Source organism: Pelodiscus sinensis, chromosome 3 (assembly GCF_052426305.1).
Source record: "Pelodiscus sinensis isolate ZL-2025 chromosome 3, ASM5242630v1, whole genome shotgun sequence".
Taxonomy (NCBI): Eukaryota; Metazoa; Chordata; order Testudines; family Trionychidae; genus Pelodiscus; species Pelodiscus sinensis.
This window is the reverse complement of record NC_143054.1, coordinates 122,253,324-122,274,720: the sequence shown is the minus strand read 5'-3', so window position 1 is coordinate 122,274,720 and position 21,397 is coordinate 122,253,324. Positions and strand designations below refer to the sequence as shown.

General features: G+C 45.3%; 1 protein-coding gene across 1 annotated transcript; it reads left to right on the top strand.

The window, feature by feature from the left end:
* Positions 1–1,120: 1,120 nt before the first annotated feature.
* LOC142827643 (uncharacterized) lies at positions 1,121–20,605 on the top strand. The gene is made up of 4 exons (XM_089776919.1): positions 1,121–1,247; positions 6,598–6,856; positions 14,467–14,624; positions 19,752–20,605. Exons 1-4 carry the CDS (start codon positions 1,178–1,180, stop codon positions 19,811–19,813), a joined length of 549 nt encoding a protein of 182 aa, XP_089633045.1. The 5' UTR covers positions 1,121–1,177; the 3' UTR covers positions 19,814–20,605.
* The last annotated feature ends 792 nt before the right edge of the window (positions 20,606–21,397 follow it).

Genomic DNA, 21,397 nt, shown 5'->3' with positions numbered 1-21,397 from the left:
CCATCACTCCAATCTTTTCAGTCTCAATTGATGTGGAAATGTTTCCATTCCCCAAGCCATTTTCAGCATAGATCTCTTCTGCCAAATAGCTCTTCAGAAGGTGTTTTTGTGAAGTCATGGAAATGGGGTATTCTGAAACTCACTATCTTTCATTCACCTTTTTCCATTGAGAGTTAGCATTCATTTACCATTGCACTCACCTCTATCTTTGTGCTGGCTGAGCTCCCCAGCTTAGCTGTTTGAGCCCCCCTACAGCTTGGGAATGCCCAGATAAGATCACAGCAAGAGCCTCCAGGGCAGTGAGCAGGGCAGCCACCCAGGACAAAAAGCCATGAGGGGTAGAAAAATGAATGGAAAAAATGGTAGGAGGTGCAAATATGCTTGCTTGCCCTCAAGCACAAAAATGACCTACAGTTACAGCTCTGCTTGCTGTGCTTCAACCTAGCAGACATTTTGTGAACCCATCTATACCTAGGACTGTAGGGGTTTGTCTACACATCAAAGCTATTTTGGGATCCTGAAATAACTACCCCACGTCTTTTGAACACGTTCACTATTCCAAAATATAGCGGACGCACTATTTTGGTATCTTGGTAACCCTCATTCCATGAGGGTTAAGGGATGTCTTGAAATAGCACTTTATTTGAAAATGTGGTGCCATGTAGACAACCCCAAATTTCAAAATAGCCTACTTCAAAATAAACTTGAAATAAGCTATTCAATTTGCATAGCGCAAATCGTGTTTGCAGTGCAGTGTAGACATAGCCTAGCAGATCTCAAAAGCCTATTCAACAGCAGTGTTTGGTCTTTCTAGAAATAGTCCCTTCATTATTTTGTTAGTTTTTAGCTGGTTATTTTAGAATAATTCACATATACCTTAAACCTCACCAACATCTAGCATGACTTTAACATAAATTATTAACCGCTGTGATCAGCAAAACCTTCCCAGGAAATTCTGTCATTAAAACTCAACTGCTGTGTCTTCAAGGTAGATTCATACTGCAGCATATAGATCCCTCGTTACATTGTGGATGCTTATCACGTTTTCTTGTTACTATCTGTGTCACATGGATTCAAAGTCTAAAATGAAAACTCCCTTTTCAAAATCCTATTTCCCTGATCTAGGAAGGACCAAATATTGCTCATGTGACAGTTCTGCATGACAAGATGAGACACCATGAGACATCATCACTACTGGATGTCACCAACTCTGCCATACACCAAAATAAAAGCTCATAGATTCAAAGGTATTTCTATCCAGAATGGACTGTTGTGTTCATCTAATTGACCATCTGCTTATCGCAGGCTATAGGATTTTAGCCAGTGATTTTTGCATCCAATCCAATAACTTGTGGTTGATGTACAGTATATATTAGAGAGAGCTAGTCTCAAGATGAGGATTTCAAGTAATGGTGAATTGACTACTCCCCTTTGCCAAGTTGTTCCACTGACCTAAGTGTTAATATGCACTTTATTTCCAATCTGAATTTGCCTACCTTCAGCTTCTACGTGCATGAAATCTCAGCTACTGCCCACTGTTCTACAGAGGCAGAGAAATATTCAAATCCTAGTGCACAATGCATAGCGGGGCCAACAGCATCGCTATGCTCCTGGGCAAGAAGGGGGAGGGCCTTGATCCCTACCCTTGGAAGAGGTGGAGCCTCAAGTGGAAGAGGTGGGGCTGGAGCTAGGCCACCCGAAAAGTGCTGCACATTCCCCAGGCTATGTCTACACAGCAGTGTTATTTCAGAATAACTGACATTATTCTGAAGTAACAAAGAGCACGTCTACACAGCAAGCCATTATGTCGAAATACTGTTGAGCTGGAGGACTTCTTACTCTGATTCCTGTAACCCTCATTTCACAAGGAATAAGGGAAGTCGAAGGAAGAGTGTTCGTCCGACTTCCTGCTGTGTAGACAGCACCAAAAGCCAAGTTAAGCTATTTCGACTTTAGCTATACAGTTGACATAGCTGAAGTTGGTAGCTTATTCCAACGTTAGCCCTGCTGTGTAGCCGTACCCCCAGGCAGCTCTCAGTGCTGCCCGGTGAGCCCCTCTGGCACCAATAAAGAGCTTGAGGCAGCTCCACGCCCTTTTGTATCACCCTAGGTAGTTGTGCCCTTTCGCGCACACACATACCCCCATTCCATCAGAAAAGAGCTCCACACTGCAACTCAGTGATATGCTATTAGTCTCACAGTACCCTCATGGGGTGTGTCTAGACTACAGAGTTTTGTCGACAAAAGTGGACTTTTGTCGACAAAACTATACCTGCGTCTACACTACCGTTGAATTCTGTCGACATAACGTCGACAGAACTCAGCAGTTTTGTCAACGCTGGTAAACCTCATTTTACGAGGCATAACGCCTTCTGTCGACAGAGTTCTCTCGACAAAGTGTTATTGCATCTAGGGTTGTGTCTAGACTACAGGGTTTTGTCGACAAAGCAGCTTGCTTTGTCGACAGAACTGAATATAGTCTAGACGCTCTTTGTCGACAGAAGCTTTGTCGACAGTATCTGTCGACAAAACTTCTGTCGACAAAACCCTGTAGTCTAGACGTACCCATGCAGTACATCTGAATAAAAGGCAAGAGATACAATTCACTGATGCTGGCCCTCTGCTCAGAAGTCCCGAGCACTGAATCCATCTCAGGCGAGCCCTATTTTGAGGGCTTCTCTGGGATCTCAGCGGTCCATAGACTTTATACTGATCTTCTGCATAGGCTGGATTTCATCATAAAGCATCTATTCATGCAGAGCCCAGAGCTCCTCTTGTGAGATGCCGCGTGCCTTCTATTCCTATTTACTTCAGTCCAAGTGGAGGGTACTTAGCACCTCCCAGAATTGGAACCAAAGTGCCTTCTGTTAATAGGGACTTGCAGAGAGATGAGGAGACCTGTTGAGTCCATCAGTGAGATCTCCTGAAAGGTATGAGCAGCCTGCGGGTGGGGAGACTGGAGAGGGACAGACGGCACCAATAAAACTCCTGGGGAGTGGCTGACTTGGACTCACAAAACCCTTTCCCATGCACATGCCTAATACTTAAAACAATAAAAGCATCTCTGGGGACTCCCCGAGGCATGGGAAAGCCAAACAAAATCTGCTCTGGATTTAGCATAGTCAGCAACACAAAATTTCAGAGCCCCTGCTACATTAATTTGGAGCTTAACTATTATAGAACTCCAGAGCCCATGACAATAGGATGTGGGTGACTGGCTGTGGAACACTCTCAGGAACAGTAGATTTGTTCTAACTGAATGGATGCTATTTCTCCTGGAAATCACAGATTCTCTCAGTTATACAGACCTGCATAGGCCTTGAGCCCACTGCAGATAAAGGCAACTGCATATCTGCTTTGTGATTAGCTTGAATCGGACTCTCCATTCATTGGGGAGCCAGAGCAGAGAGAGAGTGAGATGTTCACAGTAGTCAGTAGTGCTTAGACATTTTGTGTGAGCAGGAGCTTTTTCAGGATGCGTGGCTTCGTTTCTAAATACGAGCTGCTCTAATCAAACCTAGAGGTCACAAATGCATGGTGAACTGAGGTCAGCTCTCTTCCTGGATGGGAACAAAATTGCAGTTTAATCTAGCCAGCTGCAAATGATGATGGTGCTTTTCTCAGCAAGGGCTCTCTGGGAATCCAAAAGCATTATGGTGTCTAGACAGTCCTGAAGGCTGCTGTGGCCGGGTCTCCCTGGCGGTGGGGTGGCCTAGTGGTTAAGTCCCGGATTTAGCTGGTGGAAAAGTGGTGCAGACCCCCTGTTGCTGGTGCCCGGGCCCAGGAATTCCAGTCTACTAACTGAGTGCAGTCCTTAAGTTTGGGGCATGGCCCCAAGAGTCTAAATTCCTCCCTCCTCAAGTGAGGGTTTCAAATAAGTTCCTCCCTTTTGCCCAAGGGGGTGGAGCTTACTTGCTCCTGCGGCTGGCCAAGTGGACAGGATTTTGCTCCAGTCCTAAACACTGCAGACCCACACTCCTGTCTCCTTGCTGGTCAGCACCTAACTGAGCCAGGCTCCTTCCTTTTATCCTCCCTCCAGGCCTGGCATTGGCTATAGGTAAAGCAGAGAGAGATTAGCATGGTCTAAAGGCTCTGTTTGATGGATTTCATCTTGTGATACCAGGCCCTCCTCTCTTCACTCCCTCGCAGTTGCACACTGATTTAACAATTACTGGGTTATTTCACTGGGTTCTATAACAATAACTGGGTTATCAGCAGAGAAGGGTATTACAAGAAAGATGTGTTCACGGTTCTTCAAAGTGTTTCCCTGTTCCTATAGTTCAGCGTTGTCTAGCCCAAGGTCAGCTTTAGCCAGCTGCTTTTCTTCCATGTGCTGATGTCTGCTAGGCCAAAAGCATCTCAGACCATACCTGAGTATCTAGCTCTGGTTCAGGGCTTGGGTTAACCTCAAAATATAACAGTTAATTTAGAACTGCTGGAAGATACAAGATATAGACAGCCTCAGAGAGTAAGCTCTTACTTTGTCTAGAAAATAGGTATAGCACAGACAGAAAACAATAACAATTTTATCCTGCCAGCCCTAATGTTCCCTCTGTTTTTCTATGTGTGGAATACATTTTATGTGCACTGAGGCATGTACAGATGTGCACCACCAGTAGAAACACATGCTGAAACTATAGTGAAAAACAAAATTGTCAGACACATGGATAAATATAATTTGTTGGGGGAAAGTCAACACAGTTTCTGTAAAGGGAAATCATGCCTTACTAATCTGCTAGAGTTCATTGAGGGGGTCAACAAACATGTGGACTAGGGGGATCCAGTGGATATAGTATACTTAGATTTCCAGAAAGCCTTTGACAAGGTCCCTCACCAAAGGCTCTTAATTAAAGTAAGTTATCATGGGATAAGAGGGAAGGTCCTTTCGTGGACTGATAACTTGTTAAAAGACAGGAAACAAAGAGTAGGAATAAATGGTAAGTTTTCCGAGTGGAGAGAGATAACTAGTGGGGTCCCCCAAGGGTCTGTCTTGGTACCCATCCTATTCAACTTATTTATAAATGATCTAGAGAAAGAGATAAACAGTGAGGTCACAAAATTTGCAGATGATACCAAACTGCTCAAGATAGTTAAAACTAAAGCAGACTGTGAAGTGCTTTAAAAATATCTCACCAAACTAAATGATTGGGCAACAAAATGGCAAATGAAATTTAATGTGGATAAATGTAAAATAATGCACATTGGAAAAAATAATCCCAACTATATATGCATTATGATGGGGACTAATTTGGCTACAACTACTCAAGAGAGAGAATGTGGAGTCATTGTGGATAGTTCTCTGAAAACATCCACTCAGTGGGCAGCGGCAATCAAGAAATCAAATAGAATGTTAAAAGTCATTAAAAAAGTGATAGAGAATAAGACAGAAAATATCTTATTGCCTCTATATAAAATCATGGTACATCTTGAATGCTGCATATAGACTGGGTCGCCTCATCTCAGAAAAGATATATTGGCATTGGAAAAGATTCAGAAAAGGGCAATAAAAATGATTACGGGTTTGGAATGTTTCCCATATGAAGAAAGATTAAAAAAACTTGGATGTTACAGCTTAGAAAAAGGGAGACTAAGGGGGGATATGGTAGAGGTCTATAAAATCATGACTGGTGTGGAAAAAGTGAATAAGGAAAAATTATTTACTTATTTACACAATATAAGAATTAGGGGTCACCAAATGAAATTAATAGGCAGCAGGTTTAAAATGAACAAAAGGAAGTTTTTCTTCACTCAGCACACTGCCAGAGGATGCAGCAAAGGCTAGAACTTTAACTGAGTTCAAAAAAGAGCTAGATGGATTAATGGAGGTTAGGTCCATTAATGGCTATTAGCTAGGATAGGTAGGAATGGTGTCCCTAGCCTCTGTTTCTCTGGAGGCAGGTAACAGGGGAGGGATCACGTGAGGATTACGTGTTGTGATCCCTCCCTCTGGGGCATCTGGTATTGGCCACTGTCGGCAGACAGGATATTGGCCTAGATGGACCTGTGGTCTTGACTCAGTATGGCTGTTCTTATGTTCTGGGAGAGGCTGTGGGCATTGTACATATTAGCTGGGCGGCATTTAAAACTCTCTTGAGTTGTTGCCCAAGAACTCAGTTTTTAGGGAACACTGGCCAGCTCTAACCTAGAAGAAATATCTATAGAGAGGACAATTTAATCCTTAGCCTTTCTGCCGAGACTGCTAACAATGATGTCATTTATTTTTGGTGTGGAATGGTAGGCCATCATACTACTATTAAATGTAATGTTACGGCAGATATCATCGAGTAGTGCTGTTACACCGAGTTCTCCACGTTTTGTTGTTTTCCTTAGTATAAGCAAGTTCTCACTCCTAGAAAGACACACTGTGGGGTTGCTTTTTATTATGCCATCACCTGTTTAGAGCCAGCTTTGGAATAAAAGAAGCTGAGTAAGCAGTAGGAGAGTTTTTCTGATTCTAATCAAACCCCAAGGCCATTAATTCTTGGGGCAGAGTTGCACACTGGGAAATAGACACTGGTACTGGGCTGAGATCCCTGGAAAAAGGGTTCACCTTGCATGTTGTCTGACCATCTCATTTTTGGATTGGTGTATTTGCAGACAAAAAGCATGTTGCTGATTTCTCCTTTACTGGAAAGCCAACTTGCAAAGCCCTGGAAGTCTGGTACTGCTCATTAGAGAGGCAACATAGATGTAAGAGTAGGACACTGATATCAGAGGAAGAGGCAACATTAACAGTGTTCAATCACCACCAAACGGGGGTGGTTTTGAGCCAAGGAACTCGCGATGAAAGGTGCCACTTCTTCTTATCAATCTCAAAAGTCATTCAGTGTCGGAAGAGGAATCTTCTTCTTGCCAGGTAAGGCTCTGTCCGTATCGATTAGATGCTTTTGGCAAAGCAGATTTTAAAATTACTCAGGCTGACAAAGCTCATAGGGACACAAAACAGCCATCAGCCTTTCAGCTTGAAACCGAGACAGTTTAAAAAATAGGAGATAAAAATAACATTGTCTACTCCCAAATGTCTGTCTGCTGAGAGAGAGCCCAGCATTCCAGTGATTGCTGCTGATACTGTCCTTACAGCTGTTAATGAGTTTCGCTACGTTGGAAGTATATTGTCCTCTAGCATAAGCACAGATGTCAATGTAACTGCTTGACTAGTCAAAGCCAGAGCTGTCTTTGGAAAGTTGAACAAACACTTATGGAATGATTATGATGTTAAACTGGGCACAAAGGTAACAGATTATCAAGCAGTTGTCCTGAACATTCTACTGTATGGCTCGGAGTCATGGACCATATAGTGCTGACACATTTTGAAACTCATTCAGTTCCATGCGTGCTGCCTCAGAAAGATTGCCCATGTGAATTGGTGAGACAAAATTCCTAACCCAGAGGTCCTTACGCTGTGTGGTGTCATGGGCATGGAAGCAATGCCTATGAACCAACAGTTTCGCAGGACTGGTCATGTTATGAGGATGGATGATCCAGGGATATTGAAGATGATAGTCTACGGCCAGCTTGTTCATGGAAAGCACTTTGCTAGTGGTCAGTATAAGTGTTATAAAGATACCTTAAAGGCCAATGTGAAATCATGAGGCATATCTCCTGGTGACCTGGAAATCATAGCTCAGGACAGATTGTTCTGGTGGCATACTATTGTACAGGCTCTCAAATGCTTTGAGAGTCAACATCCAAACGTTACAAGAAAAGCCTAGGATCAAAAAAGTGTACAACACCTACAGGTGGCAGATTTGTATGTGTTGTTTGTAATCGGATTTGCTGATCAAGGATTGGCTTAGTCACTTACCAATGGTGTCATAAAAGATGAGATCCATTAATCAATGGCTTAGTCCCTTATACCCCCACATTTTTTGTCCTGATGATGGTGGTTTCATGTTCTATATTTTTTAGTTATTCTCTCTCCTGTTGCTATGTGACAGACAAACACAAAAGACATGGAAACAAGACTATCCTGGGACAGAAGGGGGAAGCAATGAACCTGATAATACATAAAGCGCTGCCATGGGCACAAAAATAAAAGTGAGGAAACAGAAAAAAATATCTCTCATCTCTTTCCTTAACAGAATCCTAAATGCCACGAGTAATAATAAAGTGCAGACTGAAGCACAATTTTGCATTTTATGGCTTCCTTTTAAACAATTTGTCTGGCCACTATGAAAGCAGCATTAACCATTTTAAAACTGATCTAAAAACAAAAGCTATGTTCTAGAGTAGCAGAGAGCAGGGGGACCTGTGGACAAATTCATTCCCAGTGTATCTGTCAATTCTGTTCAAAGCAACAGTTATACCAGGGATGAATTTGTCCTCTAGCGCAGTGTTTCTTAACCAGTGGTACATGTACTCTTAGCAGTACGCGCGAGAAGTCTGAGGGGTATGTCAACACAGGTGAAATTTGGCAAAAAATGTCTGGGATTTTGCCCTGCAAAGGAGATTGGGGAGGGGGCACATGCCTCTCAAATTGAATGTTCAGAGCTGCGCGCCCAGACGTTAGCAGCTGCCCTGCACACGCGCCCCAGTGCTGGTGGGAAAAGTGCATGGCTGCGGCAGCAGCTCCGGTGAGACCCAGGGCAGTTCCAAGTTGGGGGGCGGGTTTGGGCGAGAAGAAAAAAAATCACTTCCACGGCTGTCTCTCCTAGTTCATTTCCTCTCCAGCAGCCTCCCTGGGGTGCTCCAGTGGGGAGGGCAGCTGAACCTGGAGACACACATTACCCCCCCATCCCCACCAGCAGCTCAGTACAACGCATCCCCATCACCTCTTCCCCTTGGCGCTGTGGAGAGGAGCTAAAAGGCAGGGAAGCAGTACAATAAGCTTTCTCCAAAGGACCCCCCCGCATCAGTAGCATAGTGAGGGAGAGTGGGGGGGGAGAGGAGGGGAGGGCTGGGGTGGGAGTGCAAAGCCCCATGTGGCAAGCCTGGCACTGGTGGGCCACTTGCTCCTTGCAGACAGCCGCCGAGGCAGGGCTGGGCGGCAGCAGCAGGCACTTCAGAGGTAGGGTTACCATACATCCGGTGCCTTGCTCTGGGGGAGGGGAGGGACATTGGATTAGAGCAGGGGTGGCTGGGGGGTACTTATAATTTTTTTAAAGGGGTATTTTATAAAAAAAAAAAAGTTGAGAAACACTGCTCTCGTGCTTTAGGGGAGTCGCAGTGTTCTATGAAGCTATTCTCCTAGTTCAGCGGTTTTCAAACTGTGGGTGGACTTTCAAGTGGGTTAAGACCCCATTTTAATGGAGTTGCCAGGACTGGTGTTAAATTTGCTGGGGCCAACAGCTGAAGCCAGATCACCACTCCCTAGGGCTGAAGCCCACGCCTGTGTGGCAGGGCTTATGTTTACGCCCCCTCACCCAGTGCACAAACCCTTACGCTTTGGCTTTGGTTCCACACCCAGCATGGCAGGCGATGGTAACTGTTGACAAGGGACACAGTAGGGGCATAGGCTGTGCCCCTCATGTGACTCCGCCCTGCACCATCCCTAACCTACGGAAGGGCCAGGACAACCCCTCTCCACTACGGTCCCCACCCTCTTCCTGCCTCGGTCCTGCCCCATCCCTGAAGGACACACCAGGAGCTGGGGGAGCAGAGCAAGGTAGGGCCATGTCACTCCACTTTCCCCCGCCTCCTCAGGTGAGTGGAAGGGAGGCCCTGTCCTATGCTGCTAGGGCTCGTCTACACTGGCCCCTTTTCCAGAAGGGGCATGTAAGTTTCACCAGTCGTCGTAGGGAAATCCGCGGGGGATTTAAATATCCCCCGCGGCATTTAAATAAAAATGTCCGCCGCTTTTTTCCGGCTTTTAAAAAAGCCGGAAAAGAGCGTCTACACTGGCCCCGATCCTCCGGAAAAAGCGCCCTTTTCCGGAGGCTCTTATTCCTACTTTGAAGGAATTTATTTAAATGCCGCGGGGGATATTTAAATCCCCCGCGGATTTCCCTACGACGACTGGTGAAATTTACATGCCCCTTCCGGAAAAGGGGCCAGTGTAGACGTAGCCCTAGTGTCAGATTCCCCTGGTAGTTCTCCGGGCTGCCCGGAGGTGCTAACATTGCCAACTTCTGGTCACTTACCCCTCCTGTTCATGGCATTTGGGGAGCTCATGCCTCCCCTCTGCTCCTTCTCCCCCGGTGGTAGGGCTGTGGCTTCAGTCTAGGTCTCCCCACCTGCGGTCGTGTTGTAATTTCTGTTGTCAGAAAGGGGCAAAGGGCGAAGAAGTCTGAGAACTCCTGCCCTCGATCACTGGTTTGAAACAACTGAAGTTGTTGCCCTCTGTCAGCTGTCAGCCGTGGGTCAATCTGGTCCCCATGGTGGGGGCAGGGAGCTCTGTTAAAACATGGAACCTGGCTGGAAATTGCCCTGCAGCCCCTTTGTGCTGACAGCCTGTGGCACTGAGAAACTTTTACGGTAAAACCAAAAATGGCTTTATTAATAAAGCACAGATTGAAGGGATAGTAAGCAAAGGCAATAAATACAGAGACTAGTTACCAAAAAGCCCCAAATAAAACATGCTTTCTAGTACCTAAAATTTAAGTGATTACTAACCTGATCTCAGGCAATTTCTCACTTGCAGTCAATTCCCAGCATGCTCAGCCCACATAGCAGAGACTCCACAAACCAGGAAACCCCCAGAGCCCAGGTTCCAGTCTGAGACCAAACAGCTACACTGCAGTTGGCAGCCCAAGTGCCACAAGCCCAAATTTGGGCTTGTCTACACTGCCACTGAAACACAGTTCCCCAGCACAGCAAGTTACCACATCATAGAGCACCAGTGTAAACAGGCTTCCAGTGCTGGAGCATGTTAGCAACTCCCCTCAGGGAAGTGGTTTACCTTCAGCGCAACCTCTCTCAACATTGCTGCTGTGAGCACACGGCTGCATTAAAGTGCTGCCATGGCTGATCTTTAAACATATAAGTGTAGCCAAAGCCTCAGCTTAGTTGGAAACCTTTGACAAGTAACCCCAGATAAAATTCTTCTCCTCTCCTGCTTCTTCCTTGGAAGACAGGTGCCATGTCCCTTTTCCAGTCTCTTGTTGATAAGCTCTTTCCTGAATCTTTTTTTTTTTTTTTAAAACAATCTGAGACATACCAGTTTCGCTTACACTTGAAGCAAAACTCACCCAGCAAGTGAGGTGATCACTCTGCCTTTGGGATGGCTGAGAAGTTAGGCTATGTCTAGACTACAGAGTTTTTTTCAGAAAAACAGCCGTTTTTCCAAAAAAACTTCACTTATGTCCACACTGCAATTGTGTTCTTTCGAAAAAAAATTGAAAGAACAGCGTGGGTTTTCCAACACTGGTAAACCTCTTTGTACGAGGAAGAAGCCTTTTTCTGAAAGAGCTCTTTCAGAAAAAGGCATGTGTGGATGGGGAAATTGAGTTCTTTCAAAAGAAAAGAGGAGAAAGCACACTCCGTCCATAGTAATCACAGCTTAAATGCGAGATAGCGTCCACACTGAATAGAAGCTATCTTTCAAAAAAGCAGATCGCTTTTTCAATGTGCTTTGGCAGTATAGATGCTCTCTTTTGGAAGAAGTTTTTGTGGAAGATCTCTTCCGGAAAAGCTTCTTCCGAAAGAAGCCTGAAGTCTAGACATAGGCATAGCCTAAGTGAGTGTGCACACACACATGCAAACACATTATCTCTCTTCTATGTTGTCATTGGAAGCTGTCTATATTGACATTTTATCTTTAGTCTTTCCCCTCGCCTTTCCTCTCCCCCACCTTCCCACAAAGGGCTTGTGCTTGTATCCAGAAATACCATCTTGTAGCAGTAAGCAGACTGCCTTACAGTGAATAGGAGCTTTGTGGGCAGGAGTGTAATATTGTAGCATTACACTTTAGAGTGGTGAGCTGCAAACACAGAAAAGAGAGAGAGAGAGGGGGGCGATTGTTTCCTGATGTCGTCAGTTGGGCTATGTCTACACAGCCGCATTATTTCGGAATAAATTATGTTTTTTTGAAATAACACTGTGTGCGTCTACACTGCCAGCCTTTATTTCGAAATAATGTCGAGCTGGAGGACTGCTGACTCTTACTCCTGGTAACCCTCATTTCACGAGGAGTAAGGGACGTTGAAGAAAGAGTGTTCTTCTTTCGACTTCCTGTTGTGTAGACAGCACCAACAGCCGAAATAAGCTATTTCAACTTACGCTACCGAATTGACGTAGCTCAAGTTGCATAGTTTATTCTGACTTTCGCCCTGCTGTGTAGATGTACCCTTGGTGGCCCACTCATCCCAGGCAATGCCTAGACCGCTGCTTTTTTTCGGCAAAAGGTACATAAATTGCGCTCCACAATTTGCCTACCTTTTCCCGATAGTTTTCTCGAAAGAGGCTTTTCCGAAATTTGGCCCATCTACACTGGGCCAAATTTCAGAAAAACCTCCTCTTTCAGAAGAGTCCGTCTTCTTCATGGAACAAGGAAGACAGGGCTTCCGAAAGAGCACATCTGCTCTTCTGCAAAAAATGTAGTTTAGACATAGCCCCCGGTGCTAACCTGCCAGCCTGGCTAAAGCTGACCAATTTGTCCTGCAGAACTCTGTAAAATTACCTTTGAGATGTTTGACACTTAAACCATTCATTTGCTAAAACGTTGAAAATTAAATCCCAAATCAGAAAATTACTTTATTTGTTTGTTTTACTGACAACACCACCCCAAAATCTTAATCTCCCTCTCCCCCCACTTTAAGGTCTTGGGCATTTCGGCTTCAGAGTGGGGATTATGCATTGTGTGTTGTTTTGTAGAAAGTAGGTTTGTTTCTGTCTCATAAAGTATGCAAGAATTTTCCCATGGTCTGTTCCTGGCCAGCTTCTAGCAGCATGCTTTGCGCATTAGCAGCTGATGCTGGAATGTGGCGTTCCCTTGGCAACTATTAACCCCACATTGAGCACAGCCAACCTCTTTCCATTGTATGGGGTTTGACTGAAAGGTGCTTTGTTGGATGATGTAATGTGAGGTATGCAAACTAAGCGAGGGGCTCAAATGGCACTTGGGAACTGTTCATTGACTTCCAGGGAAAGTCTGTACTCACACCAGTGCTGCCTGTCATGGTGAGGCTGCATCTTCACCAGCATGTGCCAAAAGCTTTCCTACCAGTGCACCACTGATGTGGACAGGATTCAGGTGTTTTTACCACCCTCTCATCTAACCCTGCTCAGAGCAGTGTCCATCATTGAGCCTTGGGGGTGCAGTCAGATTTTGGTGGACTTTTTTCCAAATTCTTTTTAATTTTTGTGGCCAACCGTGGGGATGTAGAGGAGGGGGTGTGTTCAATAGAGAACAGTGGTCCATACTTGGATGGCATGAAAAAGGGAGGTGATTTTGAAAGAAATATGGGTGGCCTTAACAATTACTGGAATGTACGTTGGTAGGCAACAAAAAAAATGTTGTCTCTTTAGCATATTTGATAGAAACACAGAAATAGAAGTCAGGACTGGAAGCCAAGAACTCCCCATTTTTATTCTCATTTTTGAAATAGTGTCTGGCCAAAATAATAAAATTTTCACTCATACATTAGGGGCCAGATTTTCAAAGGTGCAGATTCAAAGATGCAGATAGATGTTAGTGGCTTCAGTGGGAGTTGAGCACTGTGCAAAATCCTCCCACTAGGCACCAATCTGCATCTTTAGGGCTCCTGGTGTGTCATGAACATTCAATGGTTAGCTAGGAAAATTATTCCAGGGTTAAATATGCCCGTCTCACTTAGATGCTGCCTCTTTTAGTAAACCCATCACTTATATGCTATCTCACTTCTCTTTTCCTACTCCCTATTGATGAACATGCTAATCCTGTCTGGCAATCAAGCATCACCATTGCAACATTGTCCAAACATTATAGAGACAATTAGTCTAATTGAAAAAGGTATAAAAGACCTCACAGAATCACTCATCTGTCCCTCCGCACCAGCACACGTGTATGTGTGTGTGCACACACACACACACACACACACACACACACAGAGAGGATTTTACAAAAAAGCTAAAGACAGTGTTTTCATTTGTTCGCTTTGAATGGCAATGACTTCATGCATTAAAACTCTGCACCTCCCCTGTGGTGTGCAAAGCCTGTTGGTGGAGCTGAATGGCTTTACTGCAACTTTTTGTCCTAAAAGGATAGATGAGGAGATACCAACCAATGGAAAGCGGGGGAGGGATGGAGAGAGGAAGATTACTGCTGAAAGTGTCCTGATGTTGTTGTGCTTTTAAAATCTATCAATTGCAAAAAGCAGATGATAAACACTCCCTTATAAAAAAAAATGCACATTTAAAATGGTAAGCACTGGTGAGCATGGATATAAAATAATGGAAGTTTTAGAGATACTGCTGTTCTAGCTGTCTTGTGGTAAAAATACTTAGGAATTACAGCACTTTTCTCATTCAAAGTGCTTTACAAATATTAATACTCTCAGTACTCCATTGAGGGAAAAGTGAGTGTTATTTTCATTTTCTTTTTACAAACAGGAGAACTGAGGTGGAGAGAGGTTTGCCTAAATCCATTGGGCAAGTGCTAAAGCCAGGATCTAAACCCAAGGTTGCCTGGTTCCCATTTCCAGTCTTGAATCTTACACCCTCATTCTTTCTTCGGAGTGCCACAATAAGAAACAGCTGGATTTACCACTGTAAGTACAAGTTGAACCTTTCTAGTCCACTACTCTCTGGTCCAGCAACATCCATGGTCCGGCATGATTTTAGTTAACTGGATATCCACTTACCAAGTTTCCTACAGTCCCATAAAGTTTGTTTAGAGCCACCAGCCCTGGCTCTCAGTGTTCTGTGCTGTTATTTAGCTCTAATTTACCACTAAATGCCTTTTAAGAGTCCAATAAGCAGTGGAAGTGTTGGTAATGCTGCTAGACAATATTGACTTCCCATGGTTCGCAAATTCTCTGATTCGGCACCAGTGAGGTGCCAAGGGTGCCAGTGTAGAGACCTGTATCTCAGTCTGTCTTAGCTGTCACATCCAGCAGTTAAGCAGCATGGGCTGATAAGAAGACTGGGGGTATGTCTACACTACAAAGTTAATTCGAACTAGTGGAGCACTTAGTTCGAACTAGGTAAACCTCATTCTACGAGGACTAAGCCTAGTTCGAACTTACTAGTTCGAATTAAGGGGTGTGTAGCCCCTTAATTTGAACCAGTGGGAGGCTAGCCCTCCCCAGCTTTTCCTGGTGGCCACTCTGGCTAACACCAGGGAAACTCTATTGCCCCTCTCCCGGCCCTGGACCCCTTAAAGGGGCACGGGCTGGCTATGATGCCCGTGCCAGGTGCAAGCCTGCCAACACCCAGCTAGCAGACCCTACATCTGGCATGGCTCGAGCCAGCCACCCGATGCCCCCCAACCCTGCCCCTCTTCCCGGGACCAGGCTGGCGGCTCCCGGGAGCTTACCCGGGACCGCAAGAGGCGGGCACCCGTCTGGTGCAGTGCGGACATCGTGGACCTCATCCATGACCTCCGCACTAGGCACAGGAAAGTGGCCATCTAGGGCAGGAGAGCTGCCAGCCTGGCCAACCAGGAGCAGGTGTGCATGAAAATCAAGGTGATCCACTGAGACCCCCGACCCTGAGCTTACAATGGCCATACTGGGTCAGACCAAAGGTCCATCTAGCTCAGTAGCCTGTCTGCCGACAGCGGCCAACCCTAGGGACCCTGGAGGGGATGGACCGAAGACAGTGACCAAGCCATTTGTCTCGTGCCATCCCTCTCCAGCATTCCACAAACTTTGGGCAGGGACACCACTCCTACCCCCTGGCTAATACCACTCCATGGACCCAACCTCCATGACTTTATCTCACTTCTCTTTAAACTCTGTTCTAGTTCTAGCCTTCACAGCCTCCTGCAGCAAGGAGTTCCACAGGTTGACTCTTTGCTTTGTGAAGAACAACCTTCTGTTACTAGTTTGAAGCCTGCTACCCATTCATTTCATTTGGTGTCCTCTAGTCCTTATGTTATGGGAACCAATGAAGAACTTTTCTTTATTCACCCTCTCCACACCACTCATGATTTTATATACCTCTATCATATCCCCCCTCAGTCTCTTCTTTTCTAAGCTGAAAAGTCCCAGTCTCTTTAGCCTCTCTTCATATGGGACCTCTTCCAAACCTCTGATCATTTTAGTTGCCCTCCCCTCTCCCACCCTCTCTCTTCCCCTCTCCCACCTCCTTTTCTCAGTCTCCCCCAGTTTTGTTCAATAAAGAGAGATTCTGTTTTTGACCACACATTTTCTTTATTTTGTACATCAGGAAGGGGGGCCAGGGAAGGGTAAGTGGAAGGAGGTGAGGGAGGAATGGGGTACGAGCCCCCGATGGGGAGGACTGGGCTGGCTCTGCGGGCTTCTGGGGGTGGAAGCTCTCCTGCAGCCCCCCGATTGCCCCCTCTCCCCAGATGGCAGCCTGCGGCAAGTGCAGCCGGTCTGATGGCCGAGTGCTGTGATGTGCACAGTGTGGGCACTCAGGGCACTCCAAGACAGGACTGCTTTGCAAGCGGGGCACCCCTGAGAACTGTCTGTCCGGGGTGGGGCTTGGGTCCCTTTAAGCACAGCCCTCGGCTAGCCTGAGGCAGCAGCTCCACGCTCTAAGTCCTCATCTGATGCCCTGCCGGCACTGGTTCCGGCCATCCTTAACCCCGGTCCTTAATGTGGACATGCTAGTTCGAATTAGCAAAATGCTAATTCGAACTAGTTTTTTAGTCTGGATGCGTTAGTTCGAATTAGCTTAGTTCGAATTAGCGCTGTAGTGTAGACATACCCTGGAAGCCATAGCCTGGTCTACACCAGAGAGTTATTTCAAAATAATTCCCCTTATTTTGAAATAATAAGCAGAGCGTCCACACTACTAAGCCTGTTATTTCAAAATCTGTACTCCTGCTTTCCTCAGGGAATAAGCTTATTTTGAAATAGTTATTTCAGGAGTTATTTTGAATTTAGTCATGTCAGAATAATTTCCTAGTGTAGACATGCCCATAGTGGCCACATAACAATCCATGTGCTTTCATGTGTCTGTAGCCTTTATAGGGTTTTAAATACTTTGATCCAACTGTACATTTTCTATAGCAGTTCCATATGAGTGGTTTTTTAAATACTGTTCATCCGGCTTAAACCTCCTATTTGTATCAAGAAATATATATTTCACACCAATTTTATTTCTTTTTTGTTGTTGATTTCAAGTGATTAACGTATATTTATTGCAAGCTCTTTTATACCATCAGGCTGTGTCTAGACTGCATCCCTTTTCCGTAAAGGGGATGCAAAATAGACACATCACAATTGTAAATGAAGCAGGGATTTAAATCCCCCCCACTTCATTTGCATAAACATGGCTGCAGCTTTTTTCTTGCTCGGAGCTTTGCCGGAAAAAAGCGCCAGTCTAGACGGGGATCTTTCGGAAAATAAAGCCTTTTCTGAAAGATCCCTTATTTGGAGTAAGGGATCTTTCGGAAAAGGCTTTATTTTCCAAAAGATCCCCGTCTAGACTGGCGCTTTTTTCCAGCAAAGCTCCGAGCCGGAAAAAAGCGGCAGCCATTTTTATGCAAATGAAGTGGGGGGGGGATTTAAATCCCCGCTTCATTTGCAATTGCGATGTGTCTAATTTGCATCCCTCTTACGGAAAAGGGATGCAGTCTAGACACAGGCTCAGTGTTTGGTGCACCACATAATAATATATTGTATCAGTCTACTGCATGATATTAAGCTACTCAGTATTTATTCTTAAAAAGAACATTTAAATTAAGGGGGGAAATGTCTGAGACAAGGAGGGGAAATCACAAGCAGCACTTTTCAGCAAAAAGGCCAAATATTGAATAGGCCAAACAAGACTGATCCTTTAAACTAAATACATTACTTTTTAAAAACCAACCTCTTTCACAAGTATTAAATGCCTAATTCAAAGTTCTTTGTAGACTCCCATTTTGAAGAATTAGGTCCTGAATTGATGTGAAAAATATAAAGATCAGAAAAATTCCAAAAAGTCTTATTTAGAAAAAAAATTTTGTTTCCATGCTTTTAAATTTAGAAATTACTCCCCTTCCCTCAGGGTATGTTTACACAGCAAAGTTATTTCGAAATAATAGCCCTTATTTCAAAATAACTTTACTAGTGTCTACACAGCCAAACCGCTATTTTGAAATAAATTCAAAATAGCGGAGCGCTTATTTTGAATTTGGTAAACTTCATTCTACGAGGAATAATGCCAAATTTGAAATAGCTATTTCGAAATAAGTGCTTTGTAGACACTTATTTCGAAATAGGGGGCCTCCAGCCTTCCCAGGGAGCCCTGGTGGCTACTCCAGCCTCAACCAAGAACACTTCTCTCCCTCCTCCCCTCCCTGGAGCCTTAAAGGGGTTGACTATGGCCTCAGTGCCTGTGCCAGCTCCAAGCCTGCCAGGCCAGAGACAGCAGTCACTGCCCCTGACCCAGTGGCCCCAAAACATGAGCCAGCAAGCCACTGGCAGCCAGCCCTCCACCACTCCTCAGGAGCAGTCTGCCAACTCCCAGGAGCCTGCCAGAGCCCAGAGAAGGCGGGCACCTTCCTGGTCCAGGGTGGAGATCATGGACCTTATTCAGGTTTGTGGGGGATGCCCCCAGTGTCCATGATCTCAGCACTAGACAGAGGAATGTGGCATCTATGGCAGGATAGCTGCCAGCCTAGCCACCAAAGGCCACATGCGAACTCAGGAGCAGGTTTGCATGACCCCCAACCCTGAGCCCTGAGCTTCCTCTCCTCCTCCTTCCCCTTGCTTCCCCTTCCAGCTCCCTGTTCCCAGGTTTTCCCCTCCTCTCTCCCACCCTCTTTTCTCCCCTCTCCCACCTCCTTTCCCCAGTCTCACCAGAGTTTCATCCCCCCAGTTAAGAGTGCCCCCCAGTTTTGTTAAATAAAGAGAGTTTGTGATCATGAAAATACATGTATTTTATTTGACATCAGGAAGGGGAATTAGGGAGGGGTAAGTGGAAGGATGTGAGGCTGGAATGAGGCACAAGCCTCCAGTGGGGCAGACCAGGGAGGCTCTTAGTGCTCCTCAGGCTGGAAGCTCTCCCGCAGGGCCTCCTGGATACTGACAGCCCCCTGATGGACCTCCCGGATGGCAGCCTGCAGAAGGTGCAGCCAGGCTCGTGGCAACTCATCCAAGAGAAGTACCAGAGTGCCCAGGGGCAGCTCTGGTTCCATGTTGCAGAGTGCTGTGGTGTCCCGAGTGAGGGCAACCAGAGCACACAGACACAAAATGCTTTGCTGTCCCTCATCAAGGTGGACAAGCAAGCAGGGAAACCTGAGAACTGGCTGTCCAGGGGGGGTCCTTTTAAGCACAGGCCTCAGATAGCCTCAGGCAGTGGCCCCACATAGTAAGTCCTGACCTGGTGCCCTGCTGGAACTGGTTCTGGCCAGCCTTAAATGTGATTCAGAGTCCACTCATTGTGGATGTGCTATTTCGAAATAGCAAAATGCTATTTCAAAATGCATTTTGTGTGTAGACGCATTATTCTGAAATAAGCTATTTTGAAATAACTATTTTGAAATAACACTGTAGTGTAGACATACCCTTAATGAATCTATAGAAATGTTCATATATATGTCATATTTACATGTGTTGCACACTTGCATCCTAAAATGAATTAAATCTGACAATGCCAAAGAGTGGTGTAAGACGTGCAGCTGTTGCCAGATCTGTCCCACCTTGTCTCTCTGGAGGATGTTATCACTTTAACTGCTGTTAGGAATATGTGCTGTTAATTAAACTACACATGATTTCCTACAGGTGGTGCTGCAGCCAAACTGCAATCTGGATGTAGGCAACAGAAAACAAGGCGATGTAACTGATCTTTAATAAAGAAAAACCATTACTGCTTTAAAGCAGAATGCTTTTGACAGGCTGGTCTAAACTCTTGTCAGGGTCACAGGGTTAATCACATAGTGGCCACAGGCCCCCTTAGAGCTGAGCGTGAACAATACGGTTAACGTTTTCAAAAGAGGGTTAAATTTCATTGCCATTCTTAGCTTACGCCTCTCTACTTTCATACCTCGACACTTGCAGATAACAAACTCTTATTTACAGCTAGCCTCCTTTTCAATTGCTATAAATATATCCAACAAAAGACTGAATGACCAATCACCAAAACAGAGTGACTACCACCTGAATTAAACTTCAAAGGGTAATACTTTCAGCTATGAGTCTGACTGAAAAATAAGAATCCGTGACACTGTGAAGAACCTTAAATAAGAATGACATTCTATGGAGTCATCACCATGGCCAGCCCGGCTGTCATTCCTGTGCCACTGAGTCATGCAGCTGACAAATCCCCAAATCTCTTTTCATTCACTGCTTCACTGTGCTTTCTGCTCCACTCATTAGTTGGTCTGTTTTTATCCTTATATAAGACTTGGGGGTAGACTTGGGGGTAGTTTGATAAGAGTGCAAACAAGGATGTATATCTTATGTCCCGACAATATGTATCCACTTGCCTGAATGTAGCTTAATACAATGTCAGTGTTGTCTTTTGTAAATTAATACTGATAGATTTGCTGACGCAGGAATTCAGCTAAGTGAGCTTCCATGTAAGGACTTGTGTCCCATATTAATGGAAGTTCTCTAAATCAAAGAAGATTTGAACTTGCTAGTAAGATCCATATTCTATGAGTTTTATTGATTATGATCACTCATGTACTGGGACTAAACCGCCATCGTTCTATCCCAACATGCACCTGGCTCGATGTCCATTCTGAAATGGATTGTCTTGGGGCAGTCTGCTCTTTAGCTGTCCCATAATGAGTCAAACATCTGGAAGGGATATTCCCAGGACATTACATCAGTAACCCTTGTTTCCATCCAAAACACTGAAACCAATTTCTTATTACAAGCCTTCATAGGATATGTCTACACTACAGCACTAATTCACACTAACTTAATTCAAATTAGTTAATTCGAACTAAGCTAATTCGAATTAGTACATCGAGACCTAAAAACTAATTCGAATTAACGTTTTGCTAATTTGAACTAGCATGTCCGCATTGAGTAACCCTGAACCGAAGTTAAGGCTGGCCGGAACCAGGACTTAGAGTGTGGAGCTGCTGCCTCAGGCTAGCCAAGGGCTGTTCTTAAAGGGACCCGACCCCCGCCCCGGACAGACAGTTCTCAGGGTTCCCTGCTTGCTGGTCTACCATGATGAGGGACAGCAAAGCAGTCCTGTCTTGGAGTGCCCTGAGTGCCCGCACTCGGCACATCACAGCACTCGGCTATCAGCTCGGCTGCACTTGCCGCAGGCTGCCATCCGGGGGGATCAATCGGCGGGCTGTCAGGATCCAGGAGGCCTTGCAGGAGAGCTTCCACCCTGAGGAGCCCGCAGAGCCACCCCAGTCCTCCCCATCGGGGGCTCGTGCCCCATTCCTCCCTCACCTCCTTCCACT